The sequence below is a fragment of the Coturnix japonica genome, unplaced genomic scaffold (assembly GCF_054131305.1).
Source record: "Coturnix japonica strain WE unplaced genomic scaffold, WE-NBRP24 Scf049, whole genome shotgun sequence".
Taxonomy (NCBI): Eukaryota; Metazoa; Chordata; class Aves; order Galliformes; family Phasianidae; genus Coturnix; species Coturnix japonica.
In genome coordinates this window covers 1,780,011-1,798,408 of record NW_028188952.1, presented here as the reverse complement: position 1 = coordinate 1,798,408, position 18,398 = coordinate 1,780,011, and the positions used below count along the sequence as shown (strand labels likewise).

At 63.3% G+C, this 18,398-nt stretch overlaps 1 protein-coding gene across 1 annotated transcript; it reads left to right on the top strand.

Moving 5' to 3' along the window:
- Positions 1–574: 574 nt before the first annotated feature.
- On the top strand, positions 575–14,580 carry JUP (junction plakoglobin). The gene is made up of 15 exons (XM_015885822.2): positions 575–622; positions 8,215–8,447; positions 9,265–9,518; positions 9,768–10,006; positions 10,117–10,318; positions 10,528–10,672; positions 11,139–11,242; positions 11,739–12,077; positions 12,352–12,507; positions 12,602–12,721; positions 12,838–12,988; positions 13,079–13,200; positions 13,391–13,430; positions 13,539–13,702; positions 13,780–14,580. The coding sequence occupies exons 2-14, from the start codon at positions 8,222–8,224 to the stop codon at positions 13,682–13,684; spliced, it is 2,244 nt and encodes a 747-aa protein (XP_015741308.1). The 5' UTR covers positions 575–622; positions 8,215–8,221; the 3' UTR covers positions 13,685–13,702; positions 13,780–14,580.
- The last annotated feature ends 3,818 nt before the right edge of the window (positions 14,581–18,398 follow it).

Sequence of the window (18,398 nt, the reverse complement as noted above, 5' to 3'; positions counted from 1 at the left end):
ATTATGGGATGGGATGGGATGGGATGGGATACAATTGGATGTAATGGGATGTAATGGGATGGGGACAGAATAGGATATAGAATGGGATGGGGAGGGGTGGGATGGGGTGGGATATTATGGGATATTATGGGATAGGATGGGATGGGCGCTGCCGCTCCCCGCCCTTCTCCAGCTGCGTGTCTCCCCCGCTCCGACCCGCAGTGCCGCCCCCCGCCCCCCCCCTCCATTTACCCCCCTCCATTTTCCCTCCCTCCATTTTCCCCCCGTTGTCCCGACCCGGTTCGGTCCCGTTCGAACCCTCCCGGCTCCGCCCCGTGACGTCACCCAGGTGGGCCCTCGGTGCGCTCACGCCCTTCCCCACCCGCCCTCGCCCCGCCCCCGCCCCGCCCCACCGCCCAATCAGCTCCCGGCGCGCGGGGGGCGGTCTCCTCCCCGCCAATGGCGAGCGGATAAACACGGGGAGGGGGCGGGGCCCGGTCAGCAGCGGTGAAGACGGACGGGAAGAAAAACCAATGGCAAGCGGGCAGCGCTGTGAGGGGCGGGGCCAGGCGGGGCGGGGCGCCGTTCGCCTTTTGTTCGTGCGGGAGCGGGGCGGGCGGCAGAGCTGCGGGAACCGGGAGAGGTGAGAGACAGAGGGGGGCGGGCGGGGGGCGAGGGGGGGGTCCTGGGATGGAGGGTCCCGGCATCGAGGGGCTCCGGGCTCCGCGCGGTGTCGGGCTGTTACCGCCCCCCCCCCCCCGGGGCAGCGCCGCGCCCGGCTGCGCTCATCCCGTCCGACCGGTCCCGAGCAGCCCCGGGGCTGCGCTCACCGCCGGGCTCGGTTCGGTTCGGTTCGGTTCGGCCCAACCGGCCCCGTGCGGTTCCGGTGCTGCCGCTGGGCGCTGCCCCGGGTGGTTGTTCCGGCGGAGCCGCTCACCTGCCCCGAGCAGCCCCGGGGAGCGGGACGGGCTGCGGGAGGGGAGCGGGGACGGGGGGGTTAATGAAGCAGCTCCTGTTCATCCCGCCGCGCTGACACCGAACGTCGGGGCAGCGGAACTGAGCGGGGAGCGACCGGCTCGTATCGTCGTCACGTTCTCGTTGCGTTCGCTGGGTGATTAGTTTAATTAATCGGCGCAGATTAAAGCACGACGCGGGGCCGCTGCTGGGAGTTGCCCGCGGAGAAGCGTGGGTTGTGCGCGGGGGGACGCGGTGGGAGCGTGGGCGGCTCCCGGGGCGCAGCCCGGGCCGGGACGGAGCCGTGCTGACCTCAGCGCTGTCCCCGCGTCCTGCCGTGCCCTCCCCGGTGCTGGTGCCGGTGTTGGCCCCCTCCGTCCCCCCCTGTCCCCGCTCCGGGGCTGTCCCTGCTCCGTCCCTTCTCTGTCCCTGCTCCGTCCCCTTCCCACCCGCAGTTTGGTCCGTCGGTGGGGGGCGCGGATCCCCTCCCGTGTCCTTGTGGGCGCGCGGCGGGGCAGTGTGCGGAGCAGAGCAGCCATTAAGGTCCTTCCACCTCCGAAGGCCGTAATTGTTCATCGCTTTGGAGGATTTCCACAAAGTGGTTTGAAAAACCCATTTGGCAGCGAACTCGGCTTTAACAGGTGGGCACAGGACGCGCCTGCGCAAAGCCCGGGTGGCGGTGGCCGGGGGTCGTTTTATCCCCGGTTCTGGTGCCGCTCGCTGGGCGATGAGGAGCCGCTGGGGGGGCGCTGAGCTGCAGCTGCCCGACTCCGGCGGTGGGGAAGCGCTGGCGGAAGCGTGGGGGGGGCTGCAGGCCGCCCCAACCCCCCCGCCCCCACAAACAATGGCTCCCATTCCATTGTCTGGTGCTGCAGCCACTCCCCTGGGGACAGCGGGGATGCCGGCATGAAGCACCTCGTGCCCCGTCCACATGTGGGTCCCCGTGGGCTGTGCCGTTGGCACCACTGCCCGTGGTTTGTTCACACCTGGAGACCACGGAGCGTTTCGCCTCTGAGCTGTACATGAAGGTCGGGTGCTGCCCTTCTCCTCCTGGGAATCCTTCCTTGTTCCCCCATCAGACCCCCGGCCGGTTGGGGGTGCAGTTGGCAGCCCGCAGGGAGGAGCTGCGCTGTGGGGCTGCAGTACAGGGTCTGCATGGGGAGCTCACAGGGCTCTAATTGAGGTGTCTGTACCACAGCTCATGCTGCTCCTGAAATTTGAAATTAGGCTGGCTTCTAATTAGCAGGAGTTAAAAAGAAGTTTCATTTCTATTGAAGCACTGCAAGTCTGCCTTGGACTTCTTGTGGCACAGTTGCCAGTTCTGACTCTTGTTTTAGGTGGTGTTTTCCCACCTCGGTGCTTTAGGGCTGTGCCTGGGATAGGCAGCAAATGGGGTCTGGGTGGCAGCTGTGGGTCCCAGTTGGTCTCCTGGGACCTGGGGTGTCCCCCACGGGGCTGTGCCCTGCTGGCAGCGCCTGGCTCGCAGTCAGCCCTGGAGGATGCAGCACTTGAGCTGATGCAGCATTTCCAGCTCCACCAGGGTTGGGTTTACCCTGTTTCCCAGGGACAGGGTTGGGTGTTTGGGGATGGAGCAGGCACGCTGTCTGTGCATGGGAGAGGCTGCCAAAGAAGTCTTAAAACTTGACCTAAGCAGCTTAAAAACACATCTGTGCTTACAGTGCAGCTGCAGAGTGCTCCAAAGCTGCATCCTGTGCTGCCAGCTCAAGGACGGCCCAGCACAGCCCTGGATGCCACGCTTGGCATGTTGCTGCCTGCTCTGCTCAGTGCTCCCGAGGCCCACATGCTGCAGGGGTGGTGCAGTGCTCCCAAAGCTTTGGGGTCCAGTGGTGGGGGGGGCAATGCTGTGTGTGCTTCGTCACCCCCCCCCCGCTCCCCTCCATGCTACATCCATCCTTCAGTGCATCCTGGGGTTTGTCCTTACTGTGTGCTCACTCTGTGCTGGCTTTGGGCTCAGGAGCCTCCTGGGCCAGTGCATCCTCCTGCCTCCATGGGGTGAGAGCTGTGTATGCTCCCCCCTTGTGTGCAGTGCACTGTGCTTTGTAAGGGTGGTGAGGGGAATACAGGAGGAGTGAGGGGCAAGATGTTTCTAATTAGACAGGCTTGAGATATCTCTCCAAATCTGCCACCCCCGATTGGTTTTTCTGCAGCTGCTGACAGGCCTGGAGGCATTTCATAATGCTTGAATTGCTCGGATCTAAAATCCCTCCATGCAAAGGGCAGGAGCCTTGTGCTGGAGCAGAGCTCCTGGTGGCTCGGGGCGCTGAGCTGTGCTGGGGCTGCCATGGGATGCTCAGTGCTCTCTGAATATCCCACACCTGCTGACCTGACCCATTCCCCCAGTGCTGCGGAGATGCACAGGGGGGGTCATGCATCACTGCAGCTAAGGCTGCAATCAACCTCGCAGCATCATTGCCATGCATTGGGCAGGGGTCTGTTGGGGGCATTGCTGGGGGGGGGCAGGTGCTGGCACTGAGCTCCAGCACAGTGCGGAGCCCTGGCACCATGAGGCAGCCGATGCTGCTGGGTGGTGGCACAGCTGCTCCATGCTGGCAGGGCTGTGCCAGTCCCCACCTCGGTGCCAGCAGCAATCCCACTCCTTTACCCACGTCCCCGCCGTCTCAGGGATGCGTTGCTGTGCTGCTTTGTGCAGACACAGGGCTGCGATGGCAGGGCAGGAGCGTTCACTTTGCTGGTGGCAGAGACCTTTGGCTGCTGTGCGAGCGCTGCTGTAATCGCAGTGACACCCAGCCGAGCCCTGGTGACAAATCATTAACCTGCTCCGACAGGCCGTGTGCTGACGGGTGTTGGCGATAATTCCCTGTGAAGCATTTGAACTTTGCAGATGTAATGCAGTTGGATGGGGAAATGAAGCTGGGGCGCAGCAGCCCTCAGCCCTGCTCTGCTGGCAGATCTGGGGTGGCAGAGCCCTGTGCCATTGGACACCATTATTCTTGCTGAAAACACACATGAGCCTCCAAGCTGAAATCCTAAAAGCTGCAATTATTGCGTTCCTGAAGGACAGTTTGTTCCTGGTGCTCTCTAAAACAAAACATTTCTTTTCTTATCCAGATGGAGCTGTTGGGATTGATTGCACCGTGCCAGCTCTCCTGTCACGGACAAATGGGGAGCTCCCATCCTCCCCACCCGTGTTCGTAATGAGATGTGCCACCTCTGCTGGCTGAGGGCTGTGCCCTGCTGGGCTGGGGGGCACCTCCCCTGCTGGCTGCTTAGTGGGGAGGGGGCTGGGGCGGCAGTGCGGGATCCCTGCGCGGTTCCCAGGATGGGGCAGGGTGGGGTGGGACGCGGGTTCCACGTGCGGGAGCGGCTCCTGCTCATGGCAGGGATGGGTGTTGGCGCTGAGGGCGGAGGGAGGCTCAGAGCTGTTCTTCACCTGGGAACGAGCCAGGACAGCGGCCACGGTCCCGTGTGGGTTGTGAGGGTCCCCAATGTGGGCAGAGCCGTGGGGAGGGGGGGGTTGTGGGTGCTGATGGAGCTGGAGGGGGAGCTGAGCTTTGCCCACAGTGTGTGCAATGGGGCTGCACCAATAGCTCAGCATCACATCTGGTTTTGGTGGGAGTTGATAGAGACACAGACGGCCCCGTGCTGGGAGCTGATGTGTGGCAGTGCTGTGTGTGCTGTCACGGCAGAGGAATGTGCAGCAGAGCACCTTGTCCCCTCGTGCTGGCAGTGCAAGAACATGACAGCCCACACTTGCCTGCACCGGAGCTGTCAGCAGCTGCTCCGTGGGGCTCAGATGTGGGGCTCTGGTGGGGAGCGGTGCTGGGGGAGCAGTTGGGGCTGGGGGTTGAGCACCAAATAAAGGTGGCTGTGCTCAGCTCCTTTGTCTTTGGGCTGCCGAGGGCTGCGTGTGCACAGCTCTGGGATGGCTCTCATTCCCTTTGAACCCTTTGAGTTATCTGTGCTGCAGAGCCCTCCTGGAAGCAGCCCATGTGAGCACAGAGCTGACTGTAACGCTGCCCCTTGGTGCTGGGGAGCTCTGAGAAGTGCCTTTCTCTCCCTGCCTGTTCTGCTTGTTCTTCTGAAGGATTCTGTTAAAGCCTATTGAAGCTCTGGTTGTTGGCACTGGTGCCAGACGTGGGATGCGGCTGCTCTGGCACTGCTGTGCTGTCTGGGCAGCTGGGAAGGGCAGAGGTTACTGGTGTGCAGTAGAAGTGCATCTGAGATCACCCTTCCTTACCCTGTATTTGTTGAATTGCCTTAAATGCCTCTTTCCTTTCTTTGAAAGCCTCAGTGGCTGTAGTTGCAGTTGCTCGCGTGCTTCCTGCAGCCCAGCTCGCTGCTGGTGCACAGTGCAGCTCCGGTGCTGTGCTTTGTTCTGTGTGCTGGGGGGGTTGGGGACACCTCACTGCTTCTGTGCCCAGTCAGAGCCTCACACCACCAACACCTCAGGGTGACAGAGCTGTCTGTGATGGGGACATGGTGCTGCAGGGGCTGCTGAGCAAAGCAGCACTGTGAGGCCACCGCCAGCACTGCAGGTGAGGGGACCCCAGGCAGTCCTTACCTCTGTGTGAGGCTCTGATTATGGCATCCCCGCTGCTGTGCTGGGCAGCTCAGCTGTAAATCAGTGCCTGCTGTGGATGCTGCGTCCTGCCCGTGTCACGGAGCTGCAGGAAGGGGCTGCGGGGGGGAGGTGTTTACTGGAGACTTCCCCTGCAGACAGTCTGGGGGGGCTGTTGTGGGGGACGATGCTGTCTGGCTGCTGATCAAACAGCCTTAGAGGAGCCTTCTGGCCGAGCTGTGCAGCAACTTCCCCTGTTTCTTCACCAGGATGCCTGGCTCCAGGAAGCAGGAGGAGAGGGTTTAACCTTTTCCCAGCCCTGTTCCTCGCCTGCCCCTGTGCTGTGCCCTTCCAGAGCTCTTGTATGTGCCAGGTGTATCCCTCCTTCCGTGAGCTTCTGGTCCCTGCTGAGGGATGGGGACAGGAGAAGCTTGTCTGGTTCCTGCCCCTCTGAGAGAGGAGTGGGATGTGTGCTCGGGGCTCAGAAAAACATCAGGCAGGTGCCCATCACTGGGGTGGTGCTGGGCCTCCCTGTGCTCATTGATGTGGGCCTGTTCTTCTGACTGTAGCCATCCCTATCAGATCTCCTGAGCTCATCTCAGCAACTCAGCTCACCTTGGGTGTCATGGTGCAGACAGGGAGGGGGGGTCTGTGTTGTGTGTGTGATGAACAGCTGTGTATGAAGTCGGTGTCTGAGCCAGACTCAGGAATGCCTGGGAAATGAAGTGTCTGTCATACACCAGTAATTGTAGAGCAGCATTGCAGGTTGACTGGCTGTGTGCAGATGGGAACTGGCCCCTCCTGGCAGCTCTGTGCCGTGCATAGGACCTGGGCTCTAAAGCATTAATGTTTTTGGCTTTGTCCATCCAGGGCAGCTTCCCAAGTGGGGCTGTGGGGACCTGGTGGGTTCCTGTGGTTGCTGCCATGGAGCTGTGTGGGCGCCATGCACAGTGCAGAGCCTGCACCTATCTCTGCTGTGGGGGAAGAGGGATGAGTTCCCCACCCCCTGCAGCCTGTTGGTGAGTGCTTGTGTTGATGTTGCCTTTATCAGGTTCCCAGCACAATCTGGGGGCTCCAACTTTATGGCCACAGTGACCAGACAGGGGCAGCTCCTTTGTGTGACTGAGGCTTGGCTGGGTGCTGGGCCCCTCAGTACAGCATCATCCCCACGTTGCTGCTGCACTGATCAGAGCATGCAGCCCCTACCATGGGAATAACCCCCCCCAGCAGCCTCCATTAGCGGGGTTGCCTCTCGCTGCCTTATAAACATGCATTATGCACAACCCATTAAAGTCGGAGCGGTACTGAGTGTGCAGAATGCTCCTTTACAGCTCAGAAAACATCGAATTGACGAGCAGCACCCAGCTCTGCTTCCAGGAAGGCTGCTGGGGGGTGGGGGAGGCGGCGGGCTGTGGAGCTCTCCGTCTTTCAATGCCCCACAGCTGCTCAGCAGGAAGGAGTTGAAGGTGTTTTCTCTACCTGGCCGGGATGTTTTCCCGGTGACTGTGGGGCTGTGCCGCTCGTTCTGCTGGGAACAGCCCGCAGCGTTGGGGCGAGCCGCGCCAAGCCCGAGTGCACCGCCCAGCAACCCCCCTCCCCGAGCCCTTTTCCCCCTCCCCCCGTTCGTAATCCGCGTCCCGGCACCACCCGACGCCCTGACTCAGCCGGGCGCTGTGGGGCTGGGGGCTTCTCCTGCCGTCCTTGCACCCTGCGGGACCCCCCGAGCTCTGGGCTGCAGCGGGGCCCCGTGTCCCGGTGCTGTGTACCCAGGTGCTGGTTACGCCTCTGCTTGGCAGCGCTGCTCCTCGAGTCTGAAAGTCTGACTCATCCCCTCCGTGCAGCCCAATGTATGGCGACGGGCTGGGGGCTGCGGGGGGTCGGTGACTCAGCCTCCTGCCCCCTGTGTTTGTGGGGCTTTGACCCCCTACCACTGCTCCCCCAAATCCCCATCCTGCAAGCAGTAGAAATCCAGCCCTGCTCTAAAGCTCAGGCTGCGTCGGTGGGGGTTTGGGGCTGCTTTGTCCCTGAGGTGCGTTTGGGGTCGGACCCCCAATGTGGGCGGCAGGGCCGGGAGCAGGGCTCGTCCCTCGGCACCTCCCTGCCAGCCGACAGCTGCTGCGGGCTGCCTGGGAGCAGCGTCAGCCCCGCGGTGACTCACGGCATCGCCATGCGGGCGGGCGCTGCTCCTGTCTGCGTGGGACCTCCCGTGGGGCCCGGCTCGTCCTCTGCTCCCGGAGCCTCCCGGGCCGGGGTTGGGTGCGGGGTTCCCGTGCCCGGAGCGTTCCCAGCGCTCACGGCTGTGGCACCCCATATGCATGGGAGGGGGGCTGGTGAGGGGGGTCACACTAGTGTCCCCCCAGGCCGGTGGTGCCTGGAGCCAGCCCTGTGTGTGCTGTGGGCACCTGTGTGTTGCTCTGGGTCTGCCTGGTTATTTTTAAGGGCTTTAGGAGTGTCACCAAAGGGTTTATGTTATTCCTGAGGGCTCAGCCTCGTGCTCAGCCCCCATCAGCAGAAAGCAGCCTGTGAGCACCGTGGCCCATTTGCTGCTGGGACGTGGTTTTGCGTGGCAGGCACTGGCTGAGCTCCGTGTTCGTGTCTGAACAGGAGCAGCAAAGTGCTGAGCTGTGGGTTCGTCACGGCTGTGGGTTCGTCATGGCAGCGCTGCCTTTCATCTCGCTTGGGGGAGGAGGGCAGATAACGATCTGCGGGGCCGGGCTCTGACGCTCCCCTCTGCCCCGCAGTGCAGCCATGGAGGTGATGAACATGATGGAGCAGCCCATAAAGGTGACGGAGTGGCAGCAGACCTACACCTACGACTCGGGCATCCACTCGGGAGTCAACACCCAGGTGCCCTCCGTCAGCAGCAAGTGCATGGGGGACGATGACGAGGTGTATGGGAAGCAGTACACCATCAAGAAGACCACCACCACCAGCTACTGCCAGGGCGGGGGCCAGGGCCAGAGCCAAGCACAAGGTAGGGGCGGGGGAGCTCTGCTGCTGCTGCTTTCCTTGGGGCTGTTGCTGTGCTCCCGCTGGGCACTGCTCCACGCAGCCTTCCCGTGGGCTGCTGCTGCCTGAAATCCCCTCCTGCTGCCCTCCTTCCCTGCACTGAGGGCACTCAGCCAGCCCTTCGCCCTGCTGAGCCAAGCTCATGTTGCAGCCGCTTGGCTGGCTCTGGGGAGAGCAGCAGGTCCCAGCCCACGGGTCGGCGTCAGCTCTGGTGTTCCTGATTGGGAAGCTGCCTTGGCACGGCTGCAAGCTGCCACTGTGTGCCACAGACCTGATATCTGGGGTGCAGCCATGTGGGCACAGCTTGCGGTGCCGGAGACGATGATTCCCCTCACCCTGCCCCTAGAAGGAGGGCAGAGCTGTGCTGGTTCCCCCCAGAGATGGGTGCTGGAAGGCAGAGCTGCAGTGCTGGTGGAGCAGAGCTCTGCTTGCTGCCTGTCCTCTTCTAGGGGGGACGTGTGTCTGTGATGGGTGTGTTCCTGCTGTGCCCATCCCTGCAGCCTCGGCCCAGGAGGGCTCTGTGTCCTTTTCCTAATCCCCATTGCCAGCTGGTCCCAAGTTGAAATACTCTTAATTTTTTAATTAACAGGCCTTGTGTGACAATTGCCTAATCATACTGCCTAATTGAGTGTTGCCTTATCTCTGTACTGCTGTATCTGTTTACACTGGAAGCAATGGCTCCTTGCAGGACGTGCCAGGACTGCTGACAGGGTGGGGGCATCGTGCTGGGAACACTCCTGCAGGAGAGCCTGGCTTCACGCTGCCTCTCCATCTCCCCGCAGCCGACATGGAGGCTCAGCTGGCCATGACCCGGGCTCAGCGTGTCCGTGCTGCCATGTACCCTGAGACGGTGGAGGATCGCTCGCTGCTCATCACCACGCAGGTGGAAGGGCAGCAGACCAACGTGCAGCGCCTGGCGGAGCCCTCGCAGATGCTGAAGTCGGCCATCGTGCACCTGATCAACTACCAGGATGATGCTGAGCTGGCCACCCGCGCCATCCCAGAGCTCACCAAGCTGCTCAACGACGAGGACCCAGTAAGCAAGCATGCTTTGTTTGGGCTTTAAGCTTCAGGGCTTCTGGGGCATCCTTCCCACCACCTCCCTCCCACCACCTCCTTCTCCCCTCTGTGCTGTGAGTCTGACCTTATGCTGCAGTGTAGCTCCTGGAGCAAGGGGAGTGAGTTGTTAAAACCAGCAGCCTCGGTGCAGGGCGACCCATTGGAGCAGGAATCCCGGCGTACCCCAGGACCCCCCACCCACCCCTGGCTCCTCTCATTACTGCAGGTGGTTGTCAGCAAAGCAGCCATGATTGTGAACCAGCTCTCCAAGAAGGAAGCGTCCCGCCGTGCCCTGATGCAGTCATCTCAGATTGTGGCAGCTGTGGTGCGCACCATGCAGAGCACCAGCGACCTGGACACGGCACGCTGCACCACCAGCATCCTGCACAACCTCTCCCACCACCGTGAGGGACTGCTCTCCATCTTCAAGTCTGGTGGCATCCCGGCCCTCGTCAGGATGCTCAGGTACAGGGGGCTGGACAGGAAGGGATGGGCTTAAAATGAAAAAGGATGAGCTGAGATTGGGCAAAAGGGGGTACCCACACTGTGCTGACGTGGCTCCATGCCGCCTGCAGCTCGCCGGTCGAGTCGGTCCTCTTCTACGCCATCACCACGCTGCACAACCTGCTGCTCTACCAGGAGGGTGCCAAGATGGCCGTGCGCCTGGCTGACGGGCTGCAGAAGATGGTGCCGCTGCTGAACAAGAACAACCCCAAGTTCTTGGCCATCACCACCGACTGCCTGCAGCTGCTCGCCTACGGGAACCAGGAGAGTAAGGTGAGCCCGTGGCTTGGGGGTCCCTGCTGCTCAGAGCCGTGGTTCTGTCTTTGTGCTTGGGCTGCTGCTCTCCTCCTGTGCAGGAGCCCCTGCAGCCCTGCGGGGCCGTGAGATCTGCTCCCCTGCTGGGTGATGCTGCACATCCTGGGGGTCTGCAGTGCGTGGTGCTGCCCGCACCCTGGCCCTGACCCTGCCCCCTTACCTTGCAGCTGATTATTTTGGCCAACGGAGGTCCCCAAGCCCTGGTGCAGATCATGCGCAGCTACAACTATGAGAAGCTGCTGTGGACCACCAGCCGGGTGCTCAAGGTGCTGTCAGTGTGTCCCAGCAACAAACCTGCCATCGTCGAGGCTGGTAAGAGCTCTGGGGCCGCCTCCTGAACTCTGTGGGGTTTTGGGTTGATGCTGTTCGCCCTCCCATAGCACTGACTGCTCCTGGCTGCTTGCTGCCCACCCCTCTGTGCTGAGTGCGGCCCCTGGGGCCCCAAGAAAGGGTGATACTGCTGCATCCCTCCCACGGGCAGCTGCCCTGTGTGGCACGCCAGTCCTTGAGCTGCCGGGTCCCACCGCCCATGTCCGGGTCTGTGTCTGCTGAGGCACTTTCTGGGGCTGTGTGTGGGCAGGAACCGGCCTGGCTGGCGGGCAGGAGCTGCTCTGCTCCACATTTAGCAGTCAGCCTCTGCTGAGCGACGTGCTGCGTTGGAGGCGGCAGCCGGGTGGCACCCAGCCTGTACTCGCTGTGCAGTGCCACGGCTCCGTTTCCTCTCTGCCGGGAGCTGCATGTCTGTATTTATAGACCCAGTGTCTCGTGTCTCTGGCAGGTGGCATGCAGGCTCTGGGCAAGCACCTGACCAGCTCCAGCCCCCGGCTGGTGCAGAACTGTCTCTGGACCCTGCGAAACCTCTCTGATGTGGCCACCAAACAGGTGGGTCTGGGGGCTGCCGCGTTGTGTTCAGCTCAGCTTTTTGGGGAGCTCCTCCCAGCTGTGCCTGGGGTCAGTGCCACCTCTGTGGAGCCCCGTGCCCATGCCAGGCTGATCCCGAAGTGCTGTCCTTACTTTGCTCTGCATCAGCAGCATCCCCAGGCACCCTGATCTTGCAGCTGCCTTCTCAGCTCTCGGCCCCATGAGGATGCAGAGCCCGAGGGGTGCCCAGGGCTCAGCTCTGAGCTCTTCCAGCCGTTCATCACCTCCTGATGCGTTCCCCATGTGCTCGGGTTGCAGATTAGCTCCTGATGCAGTGTGGAAACTATTTGTGCTGGCGGTGGAAGTGTGCAGCCGGGTCCCCTGGCTCTGGCTGCAGCACTTTAACCCCTTCCTGACACTGTCTGCACAGCTGGGGCCAGAACTGCAGTCACTATGGGATTGTTCAGAGTCAGGATGGAGGGAGAAGCCGCTCTGACCCCTGTCTGTGCTACTGCAGGAGGGTCTGGATGGAGTCCTCAAGATCCTGGTGAACCAGTTGAGCTCTGATGACGTCAATGTGCTGACCTGCGCCACCGGCACGCTCTCCAACCTGACCTGCAACAACAGCAAGAACAAGACCCTGGTGACACAGTCCAACGGGGTGGAGGCGCTGATCCACACCATCCTGCGGGCGGGCGACAAGGAGGACATCACCGAGCCGGCCGTGTGCGCCCTGCGGCACCTCACCAGCCGGCACCCCGAGGCTGAGATGGCACAGAACTCAGTGCGGCTCAACTACGGCATCCCCGCCATCGTCAAGCTGCTCAACCAGCCCAACCAGTGGCCGCTGGTCAAGGTGAGGGGTGGGGGGGGCTGCGGGGAGCTGCAGCTGGAGCCCAGCGCACCGGCTGCTGTGTTTCCGTCAAGCTAATGGCTGCTAATGGGAGGAAATTGCTCGTGCTCTGCTGCTGCGGTGAAACCCACCCTCACCCCCCGCTGTGGGGGTGTAGGATCCGGTGCAGGAGGATGCAGGAAGCCGGAGGCAGCGTGTGCTGCGGGGGGGCTGTGGGTGGGCTGCGGGGTGCCCTGTGCCTCTGCTCTCTGTCTGAATCTCTGTGCCCTCGTTGCAGGCCACCATTGGGCTCATCCGCAACCTGGCCCTGTGCCCGGCAAACCACGGCCCGCTGCAGGAGGCGGCCGTCATCCCACGCCTGGTGCAGCTGCTGGTGAAGGCTCACCAAGATGCGCAGCGTCACGTGGCAGCTGGCACACAGCAGCCCTACACGGTGAGTCCCCAAGCGGGGTGGGCGTCTGTCCCCACGCTCAGTGCACGGTGGGACCATGGCATGGGGACCCTTCTGAGCACACATCCCCTCACAGGATGGCGTCAAGATGGAGGAGATAGTGGAGGGCTGTACAGGAGCGCTGCACATCCTGGCCCGGGACCTCATGAACCGCATGGAGATCTTCCGGCTCAACACCATTCCCCTCTTTGTGCAGGTAGGGGCTGGGACACGGGGCTGTGCTGTGCCACCTTCCAGCTGCTGGGAGTGCACATGTCCATGTAGGGCTGCACTGGGGACACAGTCTCACACCGCCCTGTTCTCTCCCGGCAGCTCCTCTACTCACCAGTGGAGAACATCCAGCGCGTGGCAGCCGGCGTGCTGTGCGAGCTGGCCCAGGACAAGGAGGCTGCTGATGCCATTGATGCCGAAGGGGCCTCAGCTCCACTCATGGAGCTGCTGCACTCCAGGAATGAGGGCACAGGTGAGTGCAGCCCCAGCCTTGTGCTGGGCTCCGCTCACTGAGGTGGATCCCTGGGCCCTGCTGCAGTGTTTCAGCTCCTTCCCCCCACAGCCACCTATGCGGCCGCTGTGCTCTTCCGCATCTCCGAGGACAAGAACCCCGACTACAGGAAGCGTGTGTCCGTGGAGCTCACCAACTCGCTGTTCAAGCACGACCCCGCAGCGTGGGAGGCGGTGAGTGCATGGGGACGGGGAGGGGCGGCCTCATTGTGCCCCCACATTGTGCCTGTGGCACACGGGCACACTGTGCCATGGCAGCGGTGGGTGGGTGGAGGGGAGGTGGTGGCTCTGGGTCACGGGATGGGGATACCAAGTGCCACGTGCACGTTCCCTGCATCTCAAAGTGTGCCACCTTCTTTCCCAGGCTCAGAGCATGATCCCCATCAACGAGCCCTACTCAGACGGTGAGTGCAGCCCTGGGTCTGTGCGGCCTCTCGGTCCCTCTCAGCGCAGTGGGAGCCAGGAGGGCGGCTGTCACCCACAGGCGCTGAGTGTCCCCTGTCACCCAGCAGAGATGGACCCTGGCTACCGCCCCATGTACTCGGGTGACATCCCTCTGGACCCCATCGACATGCACATGGACATGGATGGAGATTACCCCATGGACGCCTACAGTGACGGCGTCCGTGCGCCCTTTGCCGACCATATGCTCGCCTGACCGCCCGCACAACAACAGGTAAGGGGGGGCTGGGGGGGCTGGGGGGCCACATCCCGCTCCCCAGAGCCCACGGTGACACCCATTCCTCTGTGCAGGAGTTTCCTCCGTGCAGAGGGCGGCCCCAGAGCTGAGCAATGGCGAGAAGGACTCGGGAGACAGAAGTGCCTGACGACAAACGTCCCCATTCCCACGAGAGGTTTCATCTCCCCGTTTAGTTTTCTCTTCGCTGTGGGTCTGTGCAGGTCCTTCCTCCTGGGACTGCTTCGAGCACCTACTGCTGCACCTGGCATCCAAATACAGTTTCTGAAGCTTTAAAACACACAAATCCCGCATCTTTATCAACCTTTCATTGGCAGGATGGTCTTTTCTATGAATATATATATTTCCTTCTTATTTTTAATATGGTGCCAACGGCTTTTGCCGTCTTTAAGTTTGTGCTTTCTAACGTCCCTGCTGTTTGTTCTGGGGAGGGGTCTGCTGGGAGGAGCCCCTTTGCTTTCTGCAAGCTCTGCTGTCCGAGGGGCAGCCTGGGCTTTGCTGGGAGCAAACGGAGCCGCTCCTGGAGCCCTGGGGATGGCGGGGTTGGGATCTGCTGCGTGGAGCTGACTGAGTCCCGCAGCGCCCATCGAGGAGTGACTCCAGCAGTAGAACCGTGTCCTTGTACCCATCTCTGTGGCACATTTTAACCCTTTCCCCTCCTTTTGGTGAGTGGTGTTTCCTCCCCCTTTCCTTATCTGATGACTTTTCTGAAGAGGTTCTGGATCTGATGGTTTCACGCTCTGCCTGGAAGTGGACGGGCTGTCACTGCAGCGTGGGTCCGGAAGGGAAGATTTTATTATTTCTATAAGTTGTTTTTTGTATAGACCAAAGCAAAGAATAAAATAACCCCCCCAGCCCCGGGTCGTCGTCAGCCTCTTCTTTGTTGGTCTGGGGACATTGTGGGTCCCGTTGGGGTGGGACGAGCATCGCCCTGATGTGAGTATGGCAATGTCTGCGCTGCCAGGAGGCAGCAGCTCCTGGTAATTAAGATGTTTGTTCATTAAGGAGCATCACTGGCATCTCAGCTCCGCTGCGGCTCGGAGCTCGTCTTAATGAGCTCTAGGGATAAACGCGCTGCAGCCGAGCTCCGGTGATGGATGGATGGAGCGGGGCCGGGATGGAGCTGCGTGCGGCGGGGTTAAAAGCGGCGACCGATTCCCATCCAAACTCCCGCAGCCGGGTTGTGCGGGCACAGATGGAGGGAGGAGATTCACCGACTGCTGCTCCCTGCGAGCGGTGTGGAAGCGGCTCCGGGCGCCGGGCTGGCAACGTGCTGAGAGGTGGAAACTTCCCAAAGTTATCCGTGAACTTGGCGGTGCCCATCTGCTCGGCCGTGTCCCCGCGTCCCCCCTGCTTGGCACGGGGAGCTCAGCCGGGTGCTGGCACGGGGGTGGGCTCAGCTCCGTCCTTGAGCTCTGCTGTGAGATGGGAGAGGGTCGGGACGGGGGTGTTCGTACATCTGTCGTGCTCAGCTCCCCAGCGCCTGGAGCGGCGCGGGGCTGCTCTGAGCTGGACGGGGCGGGGAAGCGGGGTTGGCTCCAGGCCTGTGTCACTGAGCCCGGCCAAGCCTCGTGCAGCAGGGATACGGCCCGGCTTCCTGCTCTGTCCCGTGCCAGGATCGGGGCCGAGCAAAACAACAGCTGTTTTCCGGGAGCCGTGGGAGCCGGGCAGCACGGAGCGCAAATCCGGAGGGTTGCGGGGCCCTGTCCGACAGAGCTGCTGCAGTGGTGGGCAATGGGGCGAAGCCCTCGGCCCGGGGCAGCCCCTGTGCGCTGCTCTGCTCGCTGGGCGCTGGGGTCCGGCCGGGAGCGCCCTCCATCCTCCCAATGCCCCGACCCGCCCCGTCCCGCCTGTTGCCCTCTGGTGGAGGAGCAGGAGCGGCCAGGCGGTGCCATCCCACCCTGGGGGTGCGAAGGATGAGCTCCGGCTGCGGGACGTTCTGCGTTCGCGCTGCCCCCGTCCCGCTGCTGCAATGCGACGGCTCCACAGTGCCCAGCTCGACCCCTGCAGCCCCGACTCCTCCGGCAGCGATCTGCTGGGACGGCACAGCCCGTGACGGCGGGGTCACAGCAGTCCTGGTTTTACGGCCGTGATGGTGTTGGTTTTATGGCTGGGCTCGTGATGTGTTTATGGCCGTGCTGGCACCGCCGCGGGTCCTCCCAGCCCCGTACCCGCATCCCGCTGGCACTGGGGTGGAGGATGGCAGCCGAACTTTGCCCGGCGAGGTGCGGCTCCCGAGGGCTCCCGCGAGAGCTGCGGCACCGCGACCGCGTCCGTCCGCTGCCGGGCACCTGGATGGGGAGCGGGGTCCCACCCGGCCCCTGCGAAGCGTCCTCACCGCCCGCATGTCACCAGGGCTGTGCTTTGGTGCCGAGACCCCGCATCACGTAGCGGCCGTCGGCCCGACGGCGTGGAGCAGCGCTTAGCAGGTACCTGGCCCCGAGATCCGCCCCGCACCGCTCAGGGCAGCGGGACCCACGCCGGGCCCGTCCGGCGCTGCTGCCCACGACCCCCCGGTCCCCGGAGCCCGGCAGTGCGATGCTGCCCCAGGGGGGGGGTTGGCGGCGGGGGGGGCAATGAGGACGCTCAGGGTCCCCGTACGGCTGGGGGACGGGATGCGGACCCTGGTCCCCGGCGTCGCCCTGAAGTCTCCTTCTCCCCAGGCTCGGCCAGAGGAGGGACCCTGCGGCTCCCAGCGCTGCTCCGGGGGATCCGGGGTGGGGGGGAAGGCACGGCCCATGGCAGCCGGGCTCCCCCCGTGACGCCAAACTGGACCCCGCCGCCCCGCAGGAACCGCCCCCCGGCCCGACCCCGCCCCACGCCGCGGGCAGCCGCCGCGATGCCGCGACCATCACCGGTGGGTCGGGCCGGGGGGACGGGGAAGGGGCCGGGAAACTCTCGGCCTCGTCCCTACCGCGCGTCCCGGCATCCCCCGCCCCGTATCGCGGTGCCTCAATGCGGCCGGGAGGTGGCAGCAGGGATCTCCCCTCAGGAGGCAAAGGGGAGGGGGGGAAGGATGGGATGAGGGTCCCCGTGAGCCGCCCCCCGCTGGGACGCCCTCCGCGGGCACGAGGCTTTGGGGTTATCCGGCTGCTGAGGGCACCAACCCCGGACCCCACGGGGGCGGAGGGGGCAGGAAGTTCTCCTCCAAGCACCCCCAAGCCAATTTTCTGTGCCCCCAGCCCGGCCCCGGGTGCCCCCAGCCCGCACCTGACGCGCTGTCCCCGTATCCCCAGAGCTGTGCAGCGGCGACGTCCCCGAGGTGGAGATCGTCACCCTGCTGGGCGAGCAGCTGCCCCGCTACACTCTGCGTGCCGACACCGTCTTTGGCTACGACCACGAGGACTGGCTGCGTGCCCCCCCCGCCCCGCAGCCCCCAGCCCCCCTGACCCCCCAGCAGATCGAGGAGACCCTGTGGTACTTCCGTGAGTGCCCGGCCCTTACTATGGGGCTGACCTGGGGCAGAGGGGTGCAGGGTTTGGGGTGGGGGCCGTGGGGTGTAGGATTCAGGGTGGGGTCACGGGGCAGTGCAGGAGCTAATCACCACTAATGGGATTGGCGGAGTGGATTTCCTCGGCCAGAACATCCCGGGCTAATTCTGCTGGGCTGAGCTGGACATGTGCAGGGAGCCCCACCATCTCCCAGGGACCCTGCACGCCCCCCACACACACACACACTGTGCCGAGGCTCCATTGGGTTGGGAGCTGGTGGGGGCACAGGAGGGGTCTGTGCTCCACTTGGACCTTGGTGTGTGTGTGCTGGGGGCAGGAGCAGAGCAGGGGGCTGATGAAGATCTGGGGCAATGGGGCTGCATCCTGCTGCCGCCCTCTCTGCCTCCTCCCACGCATGGGGGGCTGGGGGCACCCCCTGGCTGTGACATGCTTGTGCTTGTGGCCCCATGGTGTTCCTGCCCCCTCAGCCATCAGCCGCAGCTTCCAGCCCTGTGCACAGTGTGGCTCAGCGGTGTCACCACTCCCACTCCATGTCACGTTTCTCAGTGCCCCGTCTGTGTGTGCTGTGCCCCCACCCCCTCATCCCCTCACCCAGACCGTTAAGCTGCCATCAGAAATAGCCCCCTGTAATCTCCTTGTGCAGGCGCAGAGACCTGCATGGAGGAGCAAAGCTCTGGCAGGGATTAGGAGGGAGCAGCTCGTGCACCCTGCGTCCTTGGGGTGCCCACGGGTGGGTCCCTACCCACAAACTGTGGAGCCCAGGCAGGAAGGAGGAGAGGGCAGAGCCAGGAGGGTGCTGTGGCTGAGGCAGAACTGGAGGGGGTCAGGATCCTGGGTGCTGCAGGGAGGGACTCCAGCAGGCAAATAAAGGCATTGTGTGCTGCTGAAGGGCAGCTCCAGCCGCGGCCTCATCGGTTCATTGATTAGTTCAGTCCTAATGAGGGCAGGCGCTGGGGGCGGGTGCTGATGGAGGCACTGTGCATAGGAGCAGTCCTGGCATCCTGACGGAGAGCAGCCCCGCTGCCCCCCACCCACAGCCCCCTGCCCACAGCGCCTGCACAGTGTGCCACGCAGCTGCTCCATCATGTAAACAGAGTGTGATTCATTCAGCTCTCCCTGCCCCAGTTCTGCCTCAGTGTCCCCTCTGGGCAGCTCCCACTGGGGGATGCAGTGCACAGACCACCCCGTGTCCGTGCGAGGCTGGGAGGTGGGATCCAGCAGCA

Excerpts from the sequence above, each read along its gene's own strand:
- JUP (XM_015885822.2), top strand. The coding sequence starts at position 8,222 with ATGGAGGTGATGAACATGATGGAGCAGCCCATAAAGGTGACGGAGTGG. Across the intron at positions 8,448-9,264 it reads GGGCCAGAGCCAAGCACAAG|CCGACATGGAGGCTCAGCTG; the intron begins GTAGGGGCGGGG and ends ATCTCCCCGCAG. Across the intron at positions 10,319-10,527 it reads ACGGGAACCAGGAGAGTAAG|CTGATTATTTTGGCCAACGG; the intron begins GTGAGCCCGTGG and ends CTTACCTTGCAG.